This window comes from Podarcis vaucheri (assembly GCF_965113315.1).
Source record: "Podarcis vaucheri genome assembly, chromosome: 7".
In the NCBI taxonomy this organism is placed as follows: Eukaryota; Metazoa; Chordata; class Lepidosauria; order Squamata; family Lacertidae; genus Podarcis; species Podarcis vaucheri.
This window is the reverse complement of record NC_138765.1, coordinates 18,665,148-18,686,580: the sequence shown is the minus strand read 5'-3', so window position 1 is coordinate 18,686,580 and position 21,433 is coordinate 18,665,148. Positions and strand designations below refer to the sequence as shown.

Sequence of the window (21,433 nt, the reverse complement as noted above, 5' to 3'; positions counted from 1 at the left end):
ATGGTGCTGGAGAGTACAAAACTCTAGGGTGATTTTACATAGAGATATTTTCTTTTGATATAATGATTTAATTTATGACTTACTTATAGCATTTTCCCCCTGTGTGTAGATCCACCCTGGGATGAGGGAGAGCCACCCTCTCTCGGACAGTCATTGCTGACTCTACGTTCCCAGCGGATGGTGCAGGCTAGTCCACTGGGGCAAATGGGGCATTGCCCCACCTCCCCCAATCTGCCCTCAGACAGTCCCAATTGGCAGCCTTCTTACTTACATGGCAGTGGCCCAGAGCGCCAGCTTTCTCCTCGTTAGTCTCCATTTTACCCTTACAGAACTCAGCAGAGAGGAGGATAGGACTATAAATGGATTTAGTTGGCTCTACCAGTCTCTGGCTCCAGCTGTCATTGGGTAGTGGTGGAAGGCTCCATGGCCTTGGCAGCTGTCAAGTTTCTGATTTCTCATGGAAAATATCACCATGCAACACAGGAGAGTCTCATCCGTGACTCTCCCAATATTCCAGTTACAGGTAGGTAGCCATGTTGGTCTGCCGTAGTCGAAACAAAATAAAAAAAATTCCTCCAGTAGCACCTTAGAGACCAACTAAGTTTGTTGTTGGTATGAGCTTTCGTGTTCATGCACACTTCTTCAGATACGCTGAAACAGAAGTCACCAGACCCTTATATATAGTGTGAGGGTGGGGAGGGGTATTACTCAGAAGGGTGGTGGGAATGGGTGATTGGCTGATAGGTGTGCTAAACCTATCCACCAATTGTCACGGCTAAAAATTGGCCACTGTTTCTTTAATGCTAAAACAACTAAGTCAGCAGCCTACAATGACTCATACAATCTTTCACCTAATTGTACCTGTATATATGGAGTGGTCAATGTTAGTGTTGGCTGTGGTTTGGTTGGTTGGTAGCTGGTTGTGTTTGGTTTGTGTTAAAGCTGTTGGTCGTGGTTGGAAATGAAGACTTTTTAAGAATAAAAGCAGCAATACTCTGCAAGAATACTCTTTCTCAAAGACTCATTTGTTGCCAACTAAGGTCTGAGAACTAGGCAAAGGAGTAAAAAGGAGGTCAGAACCTTTTATTTTTCAAACACTGACACCAATCAGCCAATAGGTGTGGTAAACCTATCAGCCAATCACCCATTCCCACCACTTTTTAAGAATAAAAGCAATCACCCATTCCCACCACTCTTCTGAGTAATACACCTCCCCACACTCTCACTATATACAGTGGCACCTTGGGTTACATACGCTTCAGGTTACATACGCTTCAGGTTACAGACTCCGCTAACCCAGAAATAGTACCTCAGGTTAAGAACTTTGCTTCAGGATGAGAACAGAAATTCTGTGGCGGCGGCGGCGGGGCAGCAACAGGCTCCATTAGTTAAAGTGGTACCTCAGGTTAAGAACAGTTTCAGGTTAAGAACGGACCTCCAGAACGAATTAAGTTCTTAACCCAAGGTACCACTGTATAAGGGTCTGGTGACTTCTGTTTCACTGTATCTGAAGAAGTGTGCATGCACACGAAAGCTCATACCAATAACAAACTTAGTTGGTCTCTAAGGTGCTACTAGAAGGGATTTTTTTATTTCTCCCAATATTGTTGGACTCCAACTCTCAACAGTCCCTTCCAGCATGGCTCAATGGTCAGGAAAGATAGGAGATAGAGTCCAGCAGCATCTGGAGGGGAAAAGATCAGTCATCCCTGTGTGAAATAATCTTTTCTCCTATTTTCCGTCTCTTGCTTTATTGTGAGCTAGTTCTGCTTTGTTCACATTGACTTTTATTTTTGCTTCTTTTCAGCTTCTTTTGAGTTGATTGTTCCCTTGGTGGTAGGCCTTATCCTGATGAAGTAAGTAATCTTCCTTCTTCTGGTTTTTGTATCTGCCCTGGGAGCCAGAATTGGCTGAAATGTGGGAGTCACCTGTGTGAAGTGACGATAGCAAGAAGCCCACCCAAATCCCCTTTAGCCTTTGTTGATCTTGATCCTAGGGTGTTCCCTCCTCCCCTCTTGTGGCTAATGGCTCTCTTATGTCACCATCTGCTTTTAGGGTCTTGTTTTGTTTCGTGTTCTTTTTCTTGGCCTTTTGGTATTCGAACTGGAGGAAGGCTCCATTGACCCAAGAGGGCAGAAGGAAGCAAAAAGAATGATGGTAACTGGATCTCCTGTCGTTCCTTTGCTCAGTGGAGGAACAGCATCACACACATCGCTGTGCACTCTCAGGTGTAATTGGTCCAAGCAATGAAAGAACATAAATGAATGTTTATTTCAAATGAAAGAGGAAGAACGTGGATTATTAGCACTGCTATTTCATATACAGACATAAGATGGATGATTTCTTCTTCTGAGAAAAGTGTTTACAGTATTCTGGTTGTGCATTTGTGGTGCAATGAATGTAGCGGGCACCATGTTGTTTTTTATCTTTATTTTGATAGATTTCATTAATTTATTGCAACATATTACCAACATCATTCATACATAAAATAAAATATCCCACCCTAGCCTGGGCAATGGAGTTCAGGCAATACATCAAAAATAATAACCAAATAACATAGTATCTTCCAGTCGCAGACAAGCATATGTATGGAAGGCAGTGTACAGTTAATGCTAACCAAAAAGTTTTATTATGTGACGGCAATCCTGTTTTCATTTTTAGACATGTAGACAATAAAGCTGTACCAATCTTGCAAAAGAGTATTTACGCTTCAAACTTCTTGCCAATTTTATTTGTCCGTTTTTCCATAATTGCTATTTGCCACACTTTATTGTACAGCTGTTGGTCTAAGGCAGATATAGGATTACATGTTAACGGAGACTGAAGACCCCCCCCCCCAATTCTTTCTTTTTGGGCAGAGTCCAAGAATAATTAAAATGGGATAAGGTCCCTTAATGCCTACATGTCAGCTTCTTATGTTACTAATTCTTTTTTCTTTTTTTAATTTTTATTGGAATTTTATTTACAACATAACATAAACCCCCACCCCCACAATACACAAATCTACCCTCATTAAACGTGAACATAACATACAGTGAGCATAACATACAACAATACAAACAACCAAATAAAAGTTCTTTCTAATCTTTAGTCGGAATCTCCTTTCTTGTAACTTGAAGCCATTGGTTCGAGTATTGTTTTGTTTGTTGCTAATAGGCATCTTTGTGTTTTTATACTGTTAGCCGCCCTGTGATCCTTGGATGAAGGGCAGTATAGAAATTTAATAAATAAAATAAAATGATTGGCAGGTGGGTTGCCTCTCCCACCTATCAAAGTTAGCTTGCAGGTATGGGGTCAGATAAGGAGCTGGACCCAAAAAAGCCAGAAAGTTTCTCCACCCCTGTTTGAAAAAGAAGTTATCCCTTTTACCTGAAAAAAACTTACTGGACTGTTATCTTTAAAAGATAAAAGACCTCTGCAATAAATCAAGATGCAAAGATTTGGTCATCCGTAAAAACCACCTGATGAAGTGGGGAGCACGGTCTCTGCCTTATGAGCCCACTAGGGGAGGGGACCCACCAAAGGTCATTTGACACAGCCCCTCACCCCATTCTGAAGAAACCACCTTCCTCTCTACATGTGGTCCAAAGCAGATGCTTCAGGGATATGTTAGATTGCTCCCCTAAATCACTTTCAGGTTTTGGGTACTTTCCCCATATATAAGAAGCTGCCTTACTGCTGGACCGTTAGTCAGAGTCTACATTGTTGGGCAATGGCTCTTTAAGGATCCAGACAAAAGTATGGTATCCCACAGCGCAAGCTGGAGAGGCTAGGGACTGAAGCTTTGGAACTTTTGCATGCAACATTTGTGATATACAATCAAGCTACAGTCTTTCTCTATAGGAAGCTGCCCTATGGAAAGTTAGTCCATGAAGTCCAGTGCATGGTCTGGCAGTGGACCGCCAAGATTTCTAACACTGGTCTCTCACAGATTTACCTGGTGATGCTGGGGTTTGAACCTGGGACTCTCTGCCTGCAAAACAGATGTTTTTTCCCATTGAGCTCTCTGAATGGTTCTGGTCAGCCCTCTTGCCAGTGTGGCTATTGTCCTCTAGACTGGTGGGATCGTCCACAAAAGCTTTACTAAATGCCGTAAAAATTGATGTCTTGAAGACCTCCTGGAATTTCTCCCCAACAAACAGGTACAGAATCGGGGTGAAACAGATATTGAAACAAACTCCGGTGGCTGCAGTATCCCATAGAACCTGTGTTGTTGCTTTGGGTACTTCCTTAAACAGCTGTGAAGCATGGTAGAGATGGTAGGGGAACCAGCCAATGAAGAACGATGCTACGGCAGCCACCAGGACTTTGGAAATCTTCCCTGTCCTCGGTAAACTTTTTTTCTTCATTTCAAAACCAATCCAACAGTAGCATGTCATGATGATGATGAATGGAAGCAGGAAGGCCAGCAGAAAACGAACCAAGAAGAAAGCCAGATGAACGTGGAAATCATCTTGATTTGGGGAGAAAATAAAATAATAGCTGCACTTCATCTTCCCCTCCTCTTCTTGAGTCTCCAGAAAAGCCAGGTTTGGGGTGCTCAGAGCTAGGGAAGCAAGCCAGACTCCTGCAATTACCTTCCGTGCCAAAGGTATTCTGCGGTTAAGCTGGGACCAGACAGGATAGCAGGTGAAGAGGTAGCGGTCCAGGCTGACGGTGGTGAGTAGAAAGACCGTAGTGAACATCCCCAGAGAGAAGGAGAAGAGTAAGATCTTGCACATGATTGGGCCAAAGATCCAGTCAAAATTGAGGAGGACAAAGACAGCAAAGAAAGGCATGAGTGAGCTGGAGACTAAGTAGGTGAGGATTAGGTGGAGGAACCACATAGTGTTCACAGTTCTCTTCATCTTCATCCCCAGCACCCAGAGGAAGAGCCCATTCACAGTTATCCCCACCAAGAAGCATGTGAAGATAAGGATGGCAACAAACAGATTTGTGTCTGCTGGAAGGTACCTTACATCCATCTGTGTGTTGCTGGAATTCTGCAAGCTGATAGTTGTGTTATTTTTCTTCATAGTGCCCTGGAAGAAGAAGGAAGAGATTTGAGGTGGAGGCAGGTGAAAGTTAGAGGCAACACGGGGAGGTTGGGGAAAAGATCAGAACACTGGAAATGGGAAAATGTGTCTATCCAGTCAGGCTTATGCACTCTGAGTAAGCAAATTTCAAAACTAAGCAACTTAGCACTCTAAGCTTCAAAGAAACAACATCAACAACCACATGCATTCATATGGTTTCGCTAGGACAGATATCAGGTTTGGAGTTCAGACCTAATTCATAGCTTCCCTGCTCAAACCCATTTCCCATTAACAGCTGGAAACTAAGATTGCTGAATCTCATTCGTTTACAACTCTGACCCAAGTCCTCATGAAGGTCCTGTGGACTTCCAGATGTTGCTCAACTTTCACTTACATCCATCAGCCTCAGCCAGTAAGACCAATGAACAGAGATGATGGGAACTATAGGTCACCAACATCTGGAGAGCCTTGCCAATCACTTGTGTTCCAACACCCACCCTTTTCCAACTGAAGACTTCATTTTCCATAACTACAAAGACAATCAATTTTAAAGATTTTAAACTTTCCTTCTCTTCCCCACCCACCCTGCCACCCAGTCTTCAGAGCATGTCCACTCACTTGATCTGCTTGTCTAGAATAGTTGTCCTCAACGCGTTCCACTGTTCATTTCAGCATTCAGAACTGAAGAAGTCCTCCAAGGGCATAGCATATTTATGAGAACTGAAAGACTTGTGAGTCACACAAATTATTTCTGCAAGTGGGTTCGCTGTATAACCCATTTCCTTCTTCTCAGTTTTTGGGAACAGAGTGCCCATGAATTGTATATTGTTAGCGAGTTCCGTTGGCAACGCTGCCTGTTTTAGAGTAACACCCTCAGCATGTTTACTCAGAAGTAAATTTCACTGTCTGCAACAAGGTTTACTACCATTTTTTGTTTCGTTGTTGCTTTAGTTTTTGGCTTTGTTTGCTTGTTTTCGGCTTTCTGAAGAATTGCAGCCTCAAGTCCCTGTAGCTGAAATATCATTTGCATTCACTGCTCCAGTGGGCAAATGAAGTGGGTGGTTTCAATTCAATTTTTAAAAAGGATGTGGGGTGGTTTCTATTTCAAAATTTTGAAGAAAAAAAAGTGGGATGGTTTTAGGTCCAGATAATATCTCACCCTACGTTGAACTCTCATTATCATGCCTTTGTGACATTGACTATATTTGGAAATATACAAGCAGGGGATAATGAAGGAAAGCAAAGAATGAAGTATCAGGCACCGCATCACTTCTCTTGCATCAGAGTCCCATGATGGTCACTACTGATTTTTTACTCCTCTCCCATACTTCATATAATGCCCTTTGACTCAAGAAAACCACCATTTTATATTTCAAATTGGGGAAAATAAATACAATAAATGGACAAAAGTACAAAGATTCACAAAATGTTTAGGGGTATGCGTACCCCTGCGTTCCCCCAGAAAAAAAGCACTGGATATACCAAAGGCAGCTGCACTTCCTTCAATCTTCCAGTGGCTAATAACCATGGGAAGGAAGGGATATCACCCTTTGCTCATGATCACTTCCATTTTTCAGGGGACTTGGAACAAGTGGACTGTTCCCTCACCATCAAGAATGCCAACAAAAGTGATGAAAGAAGATACTTTTTCAGAATATAGAAAGGTTTTAAAGGCTTAAAATATAGTTACCCAACAGAACCACATCTGAGACTGCAAAGATGCCTGGCTCTCTGCTGAAGCCTCTGTCTGCCTCTGAGCCTTTGGGATAGGGTGGCCGTATCAACCTCCTTCCTCCTCACTTCTCTTCCCCCTAAGTTTAAGTTCTAGCCTTTTCCTGTCATTTTTCACTTTCACTATTCTCTTCTCATAGCGAAACCCTAGAATGCCCGTCTCATCAGTTGTAGGTCTCACTGAGTACAATAGTGTTTTCTCCAAAGTACAGCTGGGAGGAGCAGCACCCTCAAATATTTTATTGGGGGACTGAAGTCCCCACAGCCCCTAGGAGTTGGCTCCTATGCTTGGAAGTACTGCTGAGTTCAACAGTTCTTGCTCTCAGGTAAGTGCTTATGAGTCCTGTTCATAAGCCCCTGGTCACAAGTTTCCAGAAGCTGCAGTCAGCTAAGTAGAACTGGTTGTATAATTGTCAGGGGTTCAGGAGCAGAGGCAAGGGCAAGGGAGGAAACAGAGAGCGAGGGGGAGGAGGCAGAAGAAAGGATGAGTGATGACGACGACCCGAGATCTCCGAGTCTTTCCAGTGAATCAGAAGATTCACAGAAAGGAGCACCAGTGGCCAGGGCAAGGGGGGAGCCTAGGGGGACACCCCAGGAGGAAAGGGCCAGAGGGGGCTCAGAGGGGAGCAGTTGGAAATCGGGACCAGCGTCACCAACAGAGAGCAGGGGAGAGGAAGGGCGTCAGGTATCAAGCGCTGGCAGCTCACAACAGGAGGGAGGGCACGAGTCAGGAGTGGCCACACCTCCATCGGGGAGCGAAGAAACGGTCAGACGGAAAGTGGAAGGTTGGGCGCGCGCGCCAAGTTCAAATGCACAGGAAGGTGGCGCAGTAAGCAGCCCGGAAAGGGAGCCAGGTCCTAAAGCCCGGCGCAAGGAGGCAGGAGGGTCCGGGGGGTCGGCGTCAGAAGAATCCAGGAAGGAAGAGACCCAGGGGGGCAGAGGGACCCAGAGAAGAACAGTCAGGCGGAAAAGGTGGAGTAAGGCTAGGATATTAAGTTGGTGTACAAGGGGCGGAGACTCAGACGGAGCTTCGCCAGTCTAACCCATAAGACATAGAGTTGCACGCAGCAGCTGGAGAATGGAAACTGTAACTCAATAAAGACTTTTACAAAGTGATTGCTGGCTAGCGTGATCCTCTGTGAGCTAGGATCTGGAAGCAGCTCTGACAGTAAGCTCCGTCTCACGTTGTGGGCATCTACAGCCTCGCGGACAGAGGAGAAGGAGGGTGCCTGCGACTCAGCTCACGAACGGCAGACAATATGACGGCCGAACAGCAGATAGGAGAACTCAGAGAAGCAGTGACACGTCTGAATGCCGAAATACTTGCATCCAGGAAGAGAGAGGAGGACGCAGCTGCCGCCTACAGGGATTTCCAGGTCAGGTTGGAAGTGCTTACGAAGCAAGGGGAACTGACACCCAAACGGGAGGGGATTGGATTGGGAAGAAGAACAGGCGGTTTAGTCTCTCACTTCGATGGGAATTTACAGATGTACCCCAACTTTAAAGCAGATGTACAGTGTGCACTGCAACTGCTGGACAAAGACTTTAGAGATGAGCAAGAGAAAGTGGGATTTATCATGTCCCATTTGCATGGAGATGCTAAAGCATGGCTGCGCAATTTGTGGAGGGATAAGGATCCAGCGCTCCAAACCGCGGATGCCTTTATTAAAGCGATGGATGGGTGTTTTTTATCAAGCATTGACGTGGATCTTGCCCGGAAGGAGGTGCATGGGCTGAAGCAAGGGAGGGCCAGCGTAAGACAGTACCATGCCCGCTTTTTTGCATTAGTCAGTGCCTTGGAATGGGACAGAGATTCAGCTCCAGTCAGAGATCTATTTTGGGAAGGCTTGAACAGTGCAGTTAAAGATGAAATTGCAAGGGGGGAGAGACCCCGGACCACGCAGGAGGTCGTTCAGAGGGCGCTGGCGGTGGGAGTGCGGCTAGAGGAACGTCCATGGAGCAGGGACGAAGGACGTTGAGGGCGCGAACCAGCGAGAGGGTTCTCCTTCGTTCCCAGGGAAGCTGCGCGTGCGCAATCCACACCTCCGCCAGGAGGGGGAGCGGAACCTATGGAGGTTGGCGGTGCCAGGGCTCAGTCAGCAACCAGAGCCACTGCACCGGGAACAGTCAAGGCGAAGCCTCCTAGAGGGAGCAGGAAGTGTTACATCTGCGAAAGTCCACAGCACCTGGCGAAAGAGTGTCCCCAGAGGCTCCACAAGCACACTGCAGCCTCAGCAATGGTAACTGCAGCAACTCAGCAAGGGGAACCACAGCAGGGAAACGACGGAGTCTGGCTGGAGAGAGAGGCACTGGGGCCCAGCCAGACGTGTCAGTGAAGCAGTCCCCAGAGATTTTGCAGCCCACAGACCCCCTCCCACCCAAACCAGTGGTGAGGCTCACCGCATCGCTCCAGCTACCCAATGGCCTCACCATGGACGTGCCAATCACCATTGACTCAGGAAGCAATGCGGACTTTATAGGGCAGGACTTTGTCGATAAACACGCTATACAGCTGCTGCCTGCCACGCTGCCCCTGCAGGTCGTCACGGTGGATGGCAGGGAGCTGCTAGGGGGGCAGGTGGTGAAGCAAACGCCACCAATGGTGATGCAACTTGGAAATCACAGGGAAATCATCAGTTTTAATGTCACCAGACTGTCGGACACGCCTATTGTCTTGGGCATGAGTTGGCTGGACAGACACAGTCCGACGTTGGCTTGGTACCAGCGGCAGCTAGTCTTTGGCTCCTCATACTGCGCTGAACACTGCATCATGCCCCGGCAGGAGGGAGAGGAGGAGGAGGCGCAGCTGCAGCTGGGGACACTGCAAGCAATCCCCCACAAATACGCAGGATTTTTGGAGGTCTTCTGCAAGAAGGAAGCGGATAAGCTACCCCCCCACAGATCATATGACTGCAAGATTGACTTACTGCCAGGGGCGGCGCTGCCCAAAGGGAAGCTGTATTCCATGTCTGAGGACGAACTACAGGAACTCAAGGAATTCATAGATCATAATTTGGAGCGCGGCTTCATCCGGGAGTCCAAGGCGGTGGGAGGCAGTCCTGTATTCTTTGTTAAGAAGGACACGCCCCAAAAAAGACTTGTAGTGGACTACCGGATCTTGAACAGTGTGACCAAGCCATCGGACTTCCCCATGCCCAGGATCGACGACCTCCTCGCGACGGTACGCAAGGGTCGCGTGTTCACCAAGTTGGACCTGCGTGGGGCGTACAACCTCATTCGCATGCGGGAGGGTGATGAGTGGAAGACGGCCATGTTCACGCCCCTGGGCACCTACGAATAGAGTTATGCCTTTTGGATTGCAAAATGGCTCTCACTGTTTTAAAGCTTTCATGCATCACGTGCTGGCGGGGCTCCTCTACAAAACGTGCGTCTGCTTCTTGGATGACATCCTGATATTTTCTGAGTCCCAGCAGGATCACGACAGACACGTCAGGGAAGTGCTGAGCAGACTACAGCAGCATAGGCTTTACGCCAAGCTGGAAAAGTGCCAGTTCGACGTGACGGAGGTGGATTTCCTGGGCTACAGATTGTCGGACAAGGGGCTCGCCATGGACAGCGCCAAGGTTCGTGCCGTGTTGGACTGGAAGAGCCCGCGCAACCGGAAGGAGGTCCAGCGGTTTGTTGGCTTTGCGAACTTCTATCGCAAGTTTATCAAGGGGTTCGCTATGCAAACGGCGGCCATCACAGACACGCTCAGTTCCAAGAAGAAGAAGTTCATCTGGACGGAGCAGGCGGAGCAGTCCTTTCAGGCACTCAAGCGTCTCTTCGCATCGGAAGAGCAGCTACTGCATGTCAACCCCAGCAGGCCCATGAGGGTGGAGACGGACGCATCAGACAGAGCCGTGGGAGCAGTCCTGTTGCAGCAAGACCCGCAGGGGGTCTGGAGGCCGGGAGCGTTTTACTCCAGGAAGCTCAGCAAGTCTGAACAGAACTACACCATCTGGGACAGGGAGTTGCTTGCCATTCATGCAGCTTTCAAGGCGTGGAGGCACTTCCTGATCGGCGCCAAGCACACGGTGCAGGTCTGCACGGACCACAAGAATCTGGAGCACTGGCGCACGGCGCAGTTCCTGAACCAGAGGCAGATACGTTGGGCCGAATTCTTTGCGAACTTCGACTTCCAAATAGAGTATGTCCCGGGGGACACCAACGTCATGGCGGATGCCCTATCCCGTAAACCACAGTACCTGGAGGAGGCGACGCCAGCGGCTGCCATGCACATCTTCGCACCGACGGTGTGGGCGTGCGCTTCGGCGACAGTTGACCTGGATGCGGTGAGGAGAGCGCTGCAGGACGACACCTTCGCGCGAGCCAAAATGACAGAGGCGCAAAGGGGCGCGGCGGCGACTGGTGAGGTCCAAGTTCGCGATGGATTACTCCTCCGTAAAGGGGCCATCTACGTGCCGGGGGACGATCTTCGTGCCAAGGTACTGCAGCAGCTGCACGACGCACCCACTGCCGGGCACTTTGGCAAGGAGAAGACGATAGAATTAGTCGCCAGGGACTTCTGGTGGCCCAGAATGAGAGGGGAGGTCGCGGACTACATGGCGAGGTGCGACACCTGCCAGAGGGCCAAACCAGTACACAGACCGCCGGCGGGACTGCTGGAACCGCTGCAAACCCCGTTCGAACCGTGGGAGAGAGTGGCCCTGGACTTTGTCACGGATCTGCCCAGCTCGAGGGGCAAGACGGCAGTGCTAGTGGTGGTGGACTTGTTCTCCAAGATGGCACATTTCATCCCGTGTGCGAAGGTGGCCACAGCGGAACAAACCGCCAAACTGTTCATAGATCACGTGTTCAGGGTTCACGGTCTGCCGCGGTCTATACTGTCCGACCGGGGGCGGCAGTTCATCTCGAACTTCTGGCAGAAGCTGATGAGCTTCCTGAACGTCAAGATCAACCTGGTGTCGGCTAGACACCCGCAGACCAACGGGCAAGTGGAGCGGGTCAATGCCATCATGCAGCAGTACCTGAGATGTTATGCGAATCAACAGCCTGCGACGTGGGTGGATTACCTGCCTCTCGCCGAGTTCGCCTACAACAACACGAAGCACGTGTCCACGGGGGTCACGCCGTTCTTCGCCAACAACGGGAGGCACCCCAGAACCTTCCCGGGACTGGAAAGAATGGGGGAGGGGGAGCCGCAGACAGCAGATGCGTTCGCGTCGGAGTTGCAGGAGGTCCACGATCAGCTTTGGCGGCACCTGGAGCTGGCTAAGCACGCATACAAGGTACAAGCGGACAAACACAGGAGGGTTGGCGAAGAGATCCATGTGGGAGACTGGGTCTGGTTAGCAGCCCACGCAGTGCCGGCCAGGTCGTTGGCGAAGAAGAAACTAGGGCATAAACAACTGGGGCCCTACCAAGTCGAAGAACAGGTCAACCCGGTGGCTTTCAGGCTGGCGCTTCCGGAGGGTTCCAGGATGCATCCGGTGTTCCACAGATCGGTGCTCACTCCCTACAAGGCACCTCACAGATTTCAGGAACCAGGAACGGCACCAAGTCCGCTCCGAGAGAGAACCGAGCAAGGGGGAGGGGCACAGGAGGAGCGCATCAACGAAGTCACAGAGATTTTGGACTCTAGATGGGGGGAAGAGGGGGTAGAATACCTTCTCGCCAAGGAGGGCACCCCGGCCAGTGCCAACAACTGGGTACCGGGCTACGCTTTAGACGAACCTCTGCTCAAAGAAGAGTTTCATGCCCTCGTCCCACACAGGCCCATGCCAGCTGATTTTTTCGACGACTGGCTTTTCACGCCCACGCTTTCAGCCAGCACGTTCCGGGGGTTCGACTCGGACGAGGAACCGACACGCGACGCACGTTCCCCGGAGGGGTCACCCTCGGGATCTGCCTCAGAACCCTCGTATTGGTGGGACGATAGACCAGAGGAGCAGTGGCGCAGAAAGTGGCTGGAGGGTCCAGGACGAGCGACGCCCCCAGAAGGAAGCGAGGGAGAGACGGACATGGACGTATTCGGGGACGACCCGGGTTTCGAGCACGGCGGCACAGAAGCGGAGGTGACCGTCGTCGACGAGAGCAGGGAGGAAGAACCGGGAGACTTCGGATGGAGGCCCGCCACGGGAAGCGAACTGTATCCGACATTCGTCCCCCTGACACAGCCGCACCCAGCTCCCGCACCGGAAGGAGGGGAGGGGGGAAGAGGGGGCTTCGAGGGGGGGATGGATGTCAGGGGTTCAGGAGCAGAGGCAAGGGCAAGGGAGGAAACAGAGAGTGAGGGGGAGGAGGCAGAAGAAAGGATGAGTGATGACGACGACCCGAGATCTCCGAGTCTTTCCAGTGAATCAGAAGATTCACAGAAAGGAGCACCAGTGGCCAGGGCAAGGGGGGAGCCTAGGGGGACACCCCAGGAGGACAGGGCCAGAGGGGGCTCAGAGGGGAGCAGTTGGAAATCGGGACCAGCGTCACCAACAGAGAGCAGGGGAGAGGAAGGGCGTCAGGTATCAAGCGCTGGCAGCTCACAACAGGAGGGAGGGCACGAGTCAGGAGTGGCCACACCTCCATCGGGGAGCGAAGAAACGGTCAGACGGAAAGTGGAAGGTTGGGCGCGCGCGCCAAGTTCAAATGCACAGGAAGGTGGCGCAGTAAGCAGCCCGGAAAGGGAGCCAGGTCCTAAAGCCCGGCGCAAGGAGGCAGGAGGGTCCGGGGGGTCGGCGTCAGAAGAATCCAGGAAGGAAGAGACCCAGGAGGGCAGAGGGACCCAGAGAAGAACAGTCAGGCGGAAAAGGTGGAGTAAGGCTAGGATATTAAGTTGGTGTACAAGGGGCGGAGACTCAGACGGAGCTTCGCCGGTCTAACCCATAAGACGTAGAGTTGCACGCAGCAGCTGGAGAATGGAAACTGTAACTCAATAAAGACTTTTACAAAGTGATTGCTGGCTAGCGTGATCCTCTGTGAGCTAGGATCTGGAAGCAGCTCTGACAATAATACTTTATCATTCCCTGTTCTATACCTCTCTAAGTTTCTGAACTTCTACCTTACCTAAATCCATTAAGCATTTATCAGCAACAGTTAAGATAATAATTCAACCCAATAATTCCTTCCATAACTTAGAAGATGTCAAAGTAGTCGCCACACTAGTAGGAGCCATCAAATGTTACACACAAACAAACACGGACCATTCAGAACTTAAAATATTGAATTCTTTAGTTTCGAATGATATGAATGCAGGAAGAGAGTGGAGTGGAGATGGGAGAGAAATACAATCCAGTCTGCATTTAAAGGCAAATTTACCTAATTCTCACTTTCTGAAACAATATGTGAACCTATCCTGCAAAATTCACGTCTCACAATTTTACAATGCATTCCTCTGACCAAGCCATGTGTCCAAAAACTACATATAACAGGGTAGAATGTGCATAACGTTTAATATATTAGTGAAAATAACATACAAAATGTATTATATTAGGGAGCATCGCTTGGCAAAATTGCACACAAATGTGTGCATTAGGAGGCATTCAGAGTAAAGTGCATTCAGAGTAACAACAACAACCCACAATCTGATGCTGAAAAGTGGATAACTAATTGTAAGATTGGGAAAGTGGGAACCTGAAATTTTCCCATCATTACACTGTCATCACCAAAGGCTGGCAGCAGCAGGATCATATCAGATATATTTATATGATCATATATGACCAGTGTAAAAAAACAGCTCGGGTAATAGACTCCATAGAATACAGAATGTTGCATGCAGTATATAGACAGGCAAGTCCTGTAATATTTTCCATCTGTGCAACTGTCACTGAAGCCACATGAGCTCTTGTCTTGATTGTGGCATGTTTTACAGATGTCATTTCCTGTAAGTTATGCTTATATCTTTCCTACTTATATTAATATATTCTAGCGATGTCCTGTGAAATACCAATCTATGAGACGAAGCCAAAAAGACAGAGGGACTCATTGTCCTGTTTATATGGTAAGTACACCTAGATTTAACAACAACAACAACAAATTTATTATTCACAAGCTGCCCAGCTGACTGTGTTGGCCCAGCCGCTCTGGGTGGCTTCCAACAAATTAAAACACAGTAAGACATCAAACATTAAAAACTTCCCTAAACAGGGCTGCCTTCAGATGTCTTCTAAAAGTCAGAAAGGTGATTATTTTCCTTGACATTTGATGGAAGGGTGTTCAACAGGGCAGACACAACTACTGAGCTTTAGGGTGAAGGCCACCTTTCCTCTTAATAGTGGATCTATTCCTTTAGCATATGAATGACAAAGAGATATTGATCAAGTGCATCTTTCACAAATACTGCATCTCCATGCTGGAAAAGATGCATCTGTTAGATTCCTGGCTGACATGCATGTGTTAAAGGAACCTTGTTCAGGGACAATAGGGAGTTAGTTGGTAGTATTCTTATTATTAATATTAATATTATTATTATTTAAAATTGTATATCGCCTTTCATCTGAAGATCACAGAGCAGTAATGCTACATGAAGAGAGAAGGCAAGGACTGGGAATGCAATGGCACTGGTAACAAGAAGCATAGGTGACAACTGCCTGGGGCCCTGTGTGCCCCAGCACCCACAAAATTCCCCATGGAGGGGATGGGCACCCACAAATTTCATTTTTGAATTTGAATTTTTATTGGAATTTTATTTACAACATAACACAACCCCCCCACCCAATACACAAATCCACCCTCGTTAAACATGAACATAACATACAATGAGCATAACATACAACAATACAAACAACCAAATAAAAGACTTCCTTTATCCTGTATCCGGCCTCCTTATTTACTTCTTATAAACTGTTTTCTTTATGAATTAAGATTGTTCTAATTATAACTTAAATATCCACAAAGTCTCCTGAAGACATTAATCAAAACAAGTCCAGGTATGTATTTTAGGGCACTGTTTGGTGAAGTATTCTCTGCATTTTCCCCATGCTTTTTGAAACTCTTGTCTAGTGTGATCTCTAACTGCCTCTGTTAATCTAGCCAGTTCAATATACTCTAACAGTTTATCTTGCCATTCCTTTTTTGCTGGCACAGTTTCTTTTTTCCAGTTTTTAGCAATTAGGATCCTTGCTGCTCCTGTGACATAGAGGAATATTTTCTGATCTTCTCTTGCTATACCTGTGTCCGTTAACCATAGTAGAAAAGCTTCTGTATTTTTCATAAAGTTATACACATTTTTTAAGCTCGTCATACACTGTGTTCCAGAAGCTTTTGATTTTTTTACAGGTACACGGGCGCCCACAAATTTCAGTGCCTGCTCAGGCAAGGAATCCTTGGCAGGGAGGTCGGTACACCAGAAGGAATCCTGTACTGCCCCTATTGCCCAACTTCCAGAACATGCACTCAGAGAACTGGGTCTTCCCAATAGGATGCCCAGTGTAAACTAGTGACTTCCTAAAAATCACGGCAACACACACACACACACCGGCCCCCCTTATGACCTGGGTTGCTGTGCGTACAAGAAACCTGGTGGACAGGCAGGCACATTAACAGTATCCAGCCTGTTTAACAAATCCCAGAAGCACAAAAACAACACTGAAGTTCACTATCATGTATGTGTTTATTTCTGTATGTAATTTCTATCCTGCTCTTCCTTCAAAAGAGCCCAGGGTGACAAACACCAAAGTAATAAAATAATACGATTTTTAAAATGTTTTAAAAAATATTTAAAGCAATGAAAACATTAACAGCCCTTTTATCTAACAGTTTATAATTTCAAAGATGGCAGGAAGGCACAGTATGTTTCAGACATCAAATGCATGGCTGAACAGGAACATTTTAAAATTCCTCCTGAAAATTAATAATGAGAGAGACAGATGCGTTTTACTGTGGGGAGAGCATCCCATAATTTTTAACTTGAATTTTTTATTTTATTTTTTGAAATTTAACAAAAAGAAGGAACAAGGGGGGGGGAGAAAGGGGAAGAATAAAATTAAATGAAAACTAGAAAGAAAAATAATACACAAATAATGCTAATAATGATAGTAATCCACAATCAGTGCATGGATCCTAAATTAAAGGAAAAACTTAATATAAGTCATCCAAATGTTCAAACAGGGGTCCAGATGAAACTGATGCTGATATGAAATATGTTTGAGTATAGCCAAATGTCATGGACTGGTTGGCCGCAAAGGAATGGTAGAAGGAATCAGCTGGGGAACCCCCAAGAGAAGAAGGCTCAGAGTCCAGGGATTGGTGATGGGACAACAAAGAGCGGTCACAGGGAGAAGAGAAGAGGGAAAAGACTGGGAAGAGTCTGTACAGCCCCAAGGTTACTTCCTCAGGAATCTGGGCAGATTACTGCCTTAAGTCACTGTCAGCACCAAGCTGTTCCTGTCAACGGTTTCCTTCCCCACCGCTTCTGTCAAATTTATATTGTAGGCAGATGTGATGGGTTCATCTAGAAAAGCTTTCTGAGCTAGAGCAAGAATTGATGTCTTAAAGACCTGCTGGAATTTCTCCCCAACGAAGATGTAGAGGATGGGTGTGAAACAAAAATTGAAACAGGCTCCAGTGATGAAGATTGGCATCAGTACATTTCCCACCATTCCAGATCCCTCAAGGAGCACTGAAGCCTGGTAGAGGTGATAAGGAAGCCAGGAGATGAAGAATGATGCCACAGAAGCCACAAGGATTCTGAATGGTTTCTTAGTTCTCCTCACCAACCTTTTCTTCTTCATTTCCTGGCCTATACAATAAGAGCAGCCCATGATGATCATGAAGGGAACCAGGAAGGCCAGGAGAAACCGAGTCACAAAGAAAGCAAAATGAACACGATACCTTAGGTCTTTCGTCTTCTCATCATCCCAGTCATTTGAAAAAGCATAGTTATTGTCACACACAAGCCTGCCATTCTCTACCTCTCGTGTTTCCCGGAAAGCTAAGTAAGGGGCACTCAGGGCTAAGGACACAAGCCAAACTCCTATGACCAGTCTGTGTGCTCGAGAGATTGTGCGGTTATGCTGGGACCAGATGGGGTGGCAGGTGAGGAGGTAGCGGTCCAGATTGACAATGGTGAGAAGAAAAACAGTGTTGAACATCCCCAGAGAACCCAACGAGTTCATGACCTTGCAGGTAACTGTGCCAAAGGCCCAGTGGAAACCAAGAAGAATGTAGGCAACATAGAATGGCATGTTCCAAGAGGAGATTAAGTGGGTGAGAATCAGGTGGAGGAACCAGAGGGTGTTCACTGATCTCTTCATCTTCACACCCAGCACCCAGAGAAAGAGCCCGTTCACAGCTGTCCCCACCAGGAAAGACAATGAGATAAAGCAGGCGATGGTTAAGTTCATGGGCCTTATGGCTACCAAGGAATGGTTGGCATTTGTTCGTACTGTTGATGCATTCTCCAAGATGAAGGCCACTGTGGTTGTTTCCATGAAGCCCTGGAGGAAGATAGAAAGCAGTAGACTGAGTTAATAGCAGAGGAGGGGAACAAGGCAACAAGAAGAAACATCCTTAACAGTTTTTTGTTGATATGGAAATTGAAAACATTATGCCCTAGGATTACAATGTTGGACATAACTTGTAGACAGCTGGAAATTAAATTTACTAGTCAGGTGGGTAATTTTTTGGAGTGGAAACCGGCAGCCCACAAAAAGAGAAATACAAAGACATTAGTCCCCATGTGTTCCAACTCATTTTCTCCAATTGTTGCATAGCTTTTAAAAATTGAATCGAGAACCACAAGGTCTCCCAGGAGGAGCTGAAAACAGAAATGTTCATGATGACAAGCAATGTTACATTTGGAGAAATAGGGATAGGAGAAAAATTTGATTGAGACCATCTTGGCTATGAGTTCTGAAAGATCTGCTGCCTGCTTTATCATAGAATCATATATTTTAAAGTTGGAATGAACCCCAAGGGTCATCTAGTCCAACCCCCTGAAATGCAGGGGTATCAACTAAAGCACCCAAGACAAATGACCATCCAACCTCTGCTTAAAAGCCTCCAGTGAAGGAGAGTTCACAACCTCCCAAGGGAGACCGATCCACAATCAAACAGCACTTGCTGCCATAAAGTTCTCCTGATGTTTAGTCAGAATCTCCTTTCTTTTAACTTGAAGCCATTGGTTTGGATCCTACACTCCAGAGCAGGAGAAAATAAGCTTTCTCCAGGTTCCATATGACGGCCCTTTAGATACTTGAAGATGCCTATCATCTTTCCTCTCTGTCTCCTCTTTTCCAAGCTAAACATACCCGGCTCCCTAAGTCATTCTCCCTAAGGCTTGGTTTCTAGACCCTTGATCATCTTGGTCACCCTCATCTGCACATGTTCCAGCTTTTCAATTTCCTTCTTAAATTAAATTGTGATGCACAGAGCTGGACACAATACCCCAGATGTGGTATGACCAAGGCAGAATAGAGTGATACTGTTACTTCCCTTTATCTGGACATTATAGTTCTGATCAAGGGGGGAAATGCTTAAAATGTACATTAGACAAAACTGTATTCATTTTTTTATATATAAAATATTTATTAAGGTTTAACATAAAACATAAGTTTACACAAAACATAAGTTTGCACAGTAGGGTTTACAAAAATCATAAGTTTAGAATATAAGAAAATTTTTTAAAAAACTTAACAACCTAAAAAGAAAGAAAAAGAAAGAAGGAAAAAAACACATAGAAAAGATATCTAGACAAGAAAGAGAAGATAGTAGCTAAATAGAAAAAGAAAAAAAGAAATTTAGAATAAAATCCATCTTTCAATAATCTTTCAGCTCGTTTCCTTATTTCTTTGACCTCCTCACACCTCCCCTTTTGTATTCCCGTTTAAAAGTCCTTTCAGCAAATCCTTACCCTCTATCATTTATCTTTACTCAATATCTTAACCTATTATAACTGTATTTTCAACCATTGTCGATCCATATTTGCATATTCTTAATAATCTTTTTACCAATACCACTAATTTTCCGTTCCAACATCATTTTAACATTCATTAATTTTACAGTATTTCTGCAAGTAGCCTTTAAATTTCTTCCAGTCTTCTTCCACTGACTCTAGACAAAACTGTATTCAGAGATGAATTTATCGGGAGAAAATCACACTAAAATACTGATCAATTTTCATGAAGAATGTTTTTAAAAGTATTTGCAATAACAATTGCAAACTGATGCAGAAATGTAAAGCATTAAGACTGGAAAAATGAGAAAATGAGATAAACAGAAACTGAAAGATTCACCCGCCTTGGTTATTGCATGCCTTAACTTTAAGAATGTGTGTTGTTACCCACAAGCGAGGGTGTTAGTATGTCAGTTTCATTTTTTCTCATTTTTGCAATCCTAAATTCAGTTCCCCACATTACCATATTAGTCTGCAACTCAAAAAAGAAAGAAAGCCTTTATGAAAAATCATCTTCATTTTATACAAATTTCACCTAACATACCAATTTTTGCATTTTGTTATTTCCCCTAATATACGAATTGTTGCAAACCATTGTTCCCCATTATAATGTTTGTTATTTCCCTGATTCAGGCATTTGCATGCACATTTCACACTGGACTGTGGATTTTTATTCACATTGCTTGGCTCCAGAACTGCATCGCAAAATTCAGAAGAGTGGAAATTTCAAAGGATGTCTTTCAGTTCATGTATCTTTTTGAAAAGTGCAAATTACTTTTGTTTGTTTTTTCTTTAAATGGGAAATGAATAAAATTTCTTCTCAATAATCTTTATTGGTTTAGATTAAAAATATAAATACATAACAACATTTAATATAGAAACAGAAAAAGGAAAGAAGAAAGAAAAGGGACAAAGAGATATAAGGCATTATACATTTCTTCTGCATAAATACAGTAACATATTAACACTTAAATTCATATAAATACAAACTCACAAAAGAACAGGAAAGGTTTCTAGAAATGAACTAAAAAAGACTTCCAAATATTCTCATTTACAATATCTATTCTTTCCCTTGTACCGTACAGTCTCGTATTACGCTAGTTTAACTTCATATGTCCACACAGAATGTCATTTACACTTTTTATTTTGCAAGAATCACTCTAATTCTGCCAAGAGATTCTTGTTCATACAATAGTTTTTAAAATATTCTTTAAATATTCTCCATTCCTTATAGACTCTCTGTTTCGGATGACTTCTTACTCTTCCTGTCATCTTTGCCAGCTGGAGGTATTCAATCATTAGGGCTTGCCACTCTGCTATTGTAGGTATTGTTTTGTTCTTCCAGTTTCTTGCCACTAATATTCTGGCTGCTGTTGTGGCATCCATGAACAATGGTCTTATGTTTTTTTTCTTATTTCTATTGGCAATATACCTAGAAGGAAGGCTTCTGGTCTCTTTTTGAAATTGAATTTAAATATTTTTTTAAGTTCATCATAGATGTTATTCCAGAATTCTCCGATGACTACACAATTCCACCACATGTGCAAGGAAGACCCCATTTCTTTTTTACATCTCCAGCAAATGCGTGATCTATTTTTATACATTTTTGCTAGTTTTGCTGGAGAATAAAATTTCTTCTCAATCTGTACCCATAAACAAGACACAAAGGTTGCAACCCTTCCCTGTGTTTGCTTCCAGCACATGGTAGCCTATTCAAAGATACATTGGGTCCCTGAATGTGGACAGGTGTCGATAGAACAGCGGTGGATGAATTTCCAATTTTCTCCTCTCTATTTTTCCCCCATGTGATTTCTCCAATTTTATCTCCAAAGACCTCACT

The 21,433-nt window shown here is 45.6% G+C and overlaps 2 protein-coding genes and 1 pseudogene across 4 annotated transcripts in view; 1 reads left to right on the top strand and 2 right to left on the bottom strand.

Annotated features, from left to right (window-relative positions):
- LOC309537647 (sialic acid-binding Ig-like lectin 16) overlaps positions 1 to 2,700 on the top strand; it is a gene marked incomplete at its 5' end in the record, with an annotated part of 62,425 nt that extends 59,725 nt beyond the window's left edge. The window contains 2 exons of the mRNA XM_082232539.1: positions 1,808 to 1,856; positions 2,056 to 2,700. Of these exons, the coding sequence (XP_082088665.1) occupies positions 1,808 to 1,856; positions 2,056 to 2,155 (149 nt within the window). The 3' untranslated portion in view covers positions 2,156 to 2,700. The remainder of the gene's footprint in view (positions 1 to 1,807; positions 1,857 to 2,055) is intronic.
- LOC309537209 (putative G-protein coupled receptor 33 pseudogene) lies at positions 2,416 to 6,005 on the bottom strand (annotated as a pseudogene). The gene is made up of 2 exons (XR_014224745.1): positions 5,634 to 6,005; positions 2,416 to 5,021 (listed from the first exon to the last, which is right to left on the bottom strand). The product of XR_014224745.1 is annotated as a putative G-protein coupled receptor 33 pseudogene (transcript).
- Positions 6,006 to 16,664: 10,659 nt separating this feature from the next.
- The window catches only part of GPR33 (G protein-coupled receptor 33), a 9,191-nt gene continuing 4,422 nt past the window's right edge, over positions 16,665 to 21,433 (bottom strand). For both annotated transcript variants that reach the window (XM_082232414.1, XM_082232413.1), the window contains exon 2: positions 16,665 to 18,136. In XM_082232414.1, the coding sequence (XP_082088540.1) occupies positions 17,057 to 18,130 (1,074 nt within the window). In that variant the 5' untranslated portion in view covers positions 18,131 to 18,136 and the 3' untranslated portion in view covers positions 16,665 to 17,056. The remainder of the gene's footprint in view (positions 18,137 to 21,433) is intronic.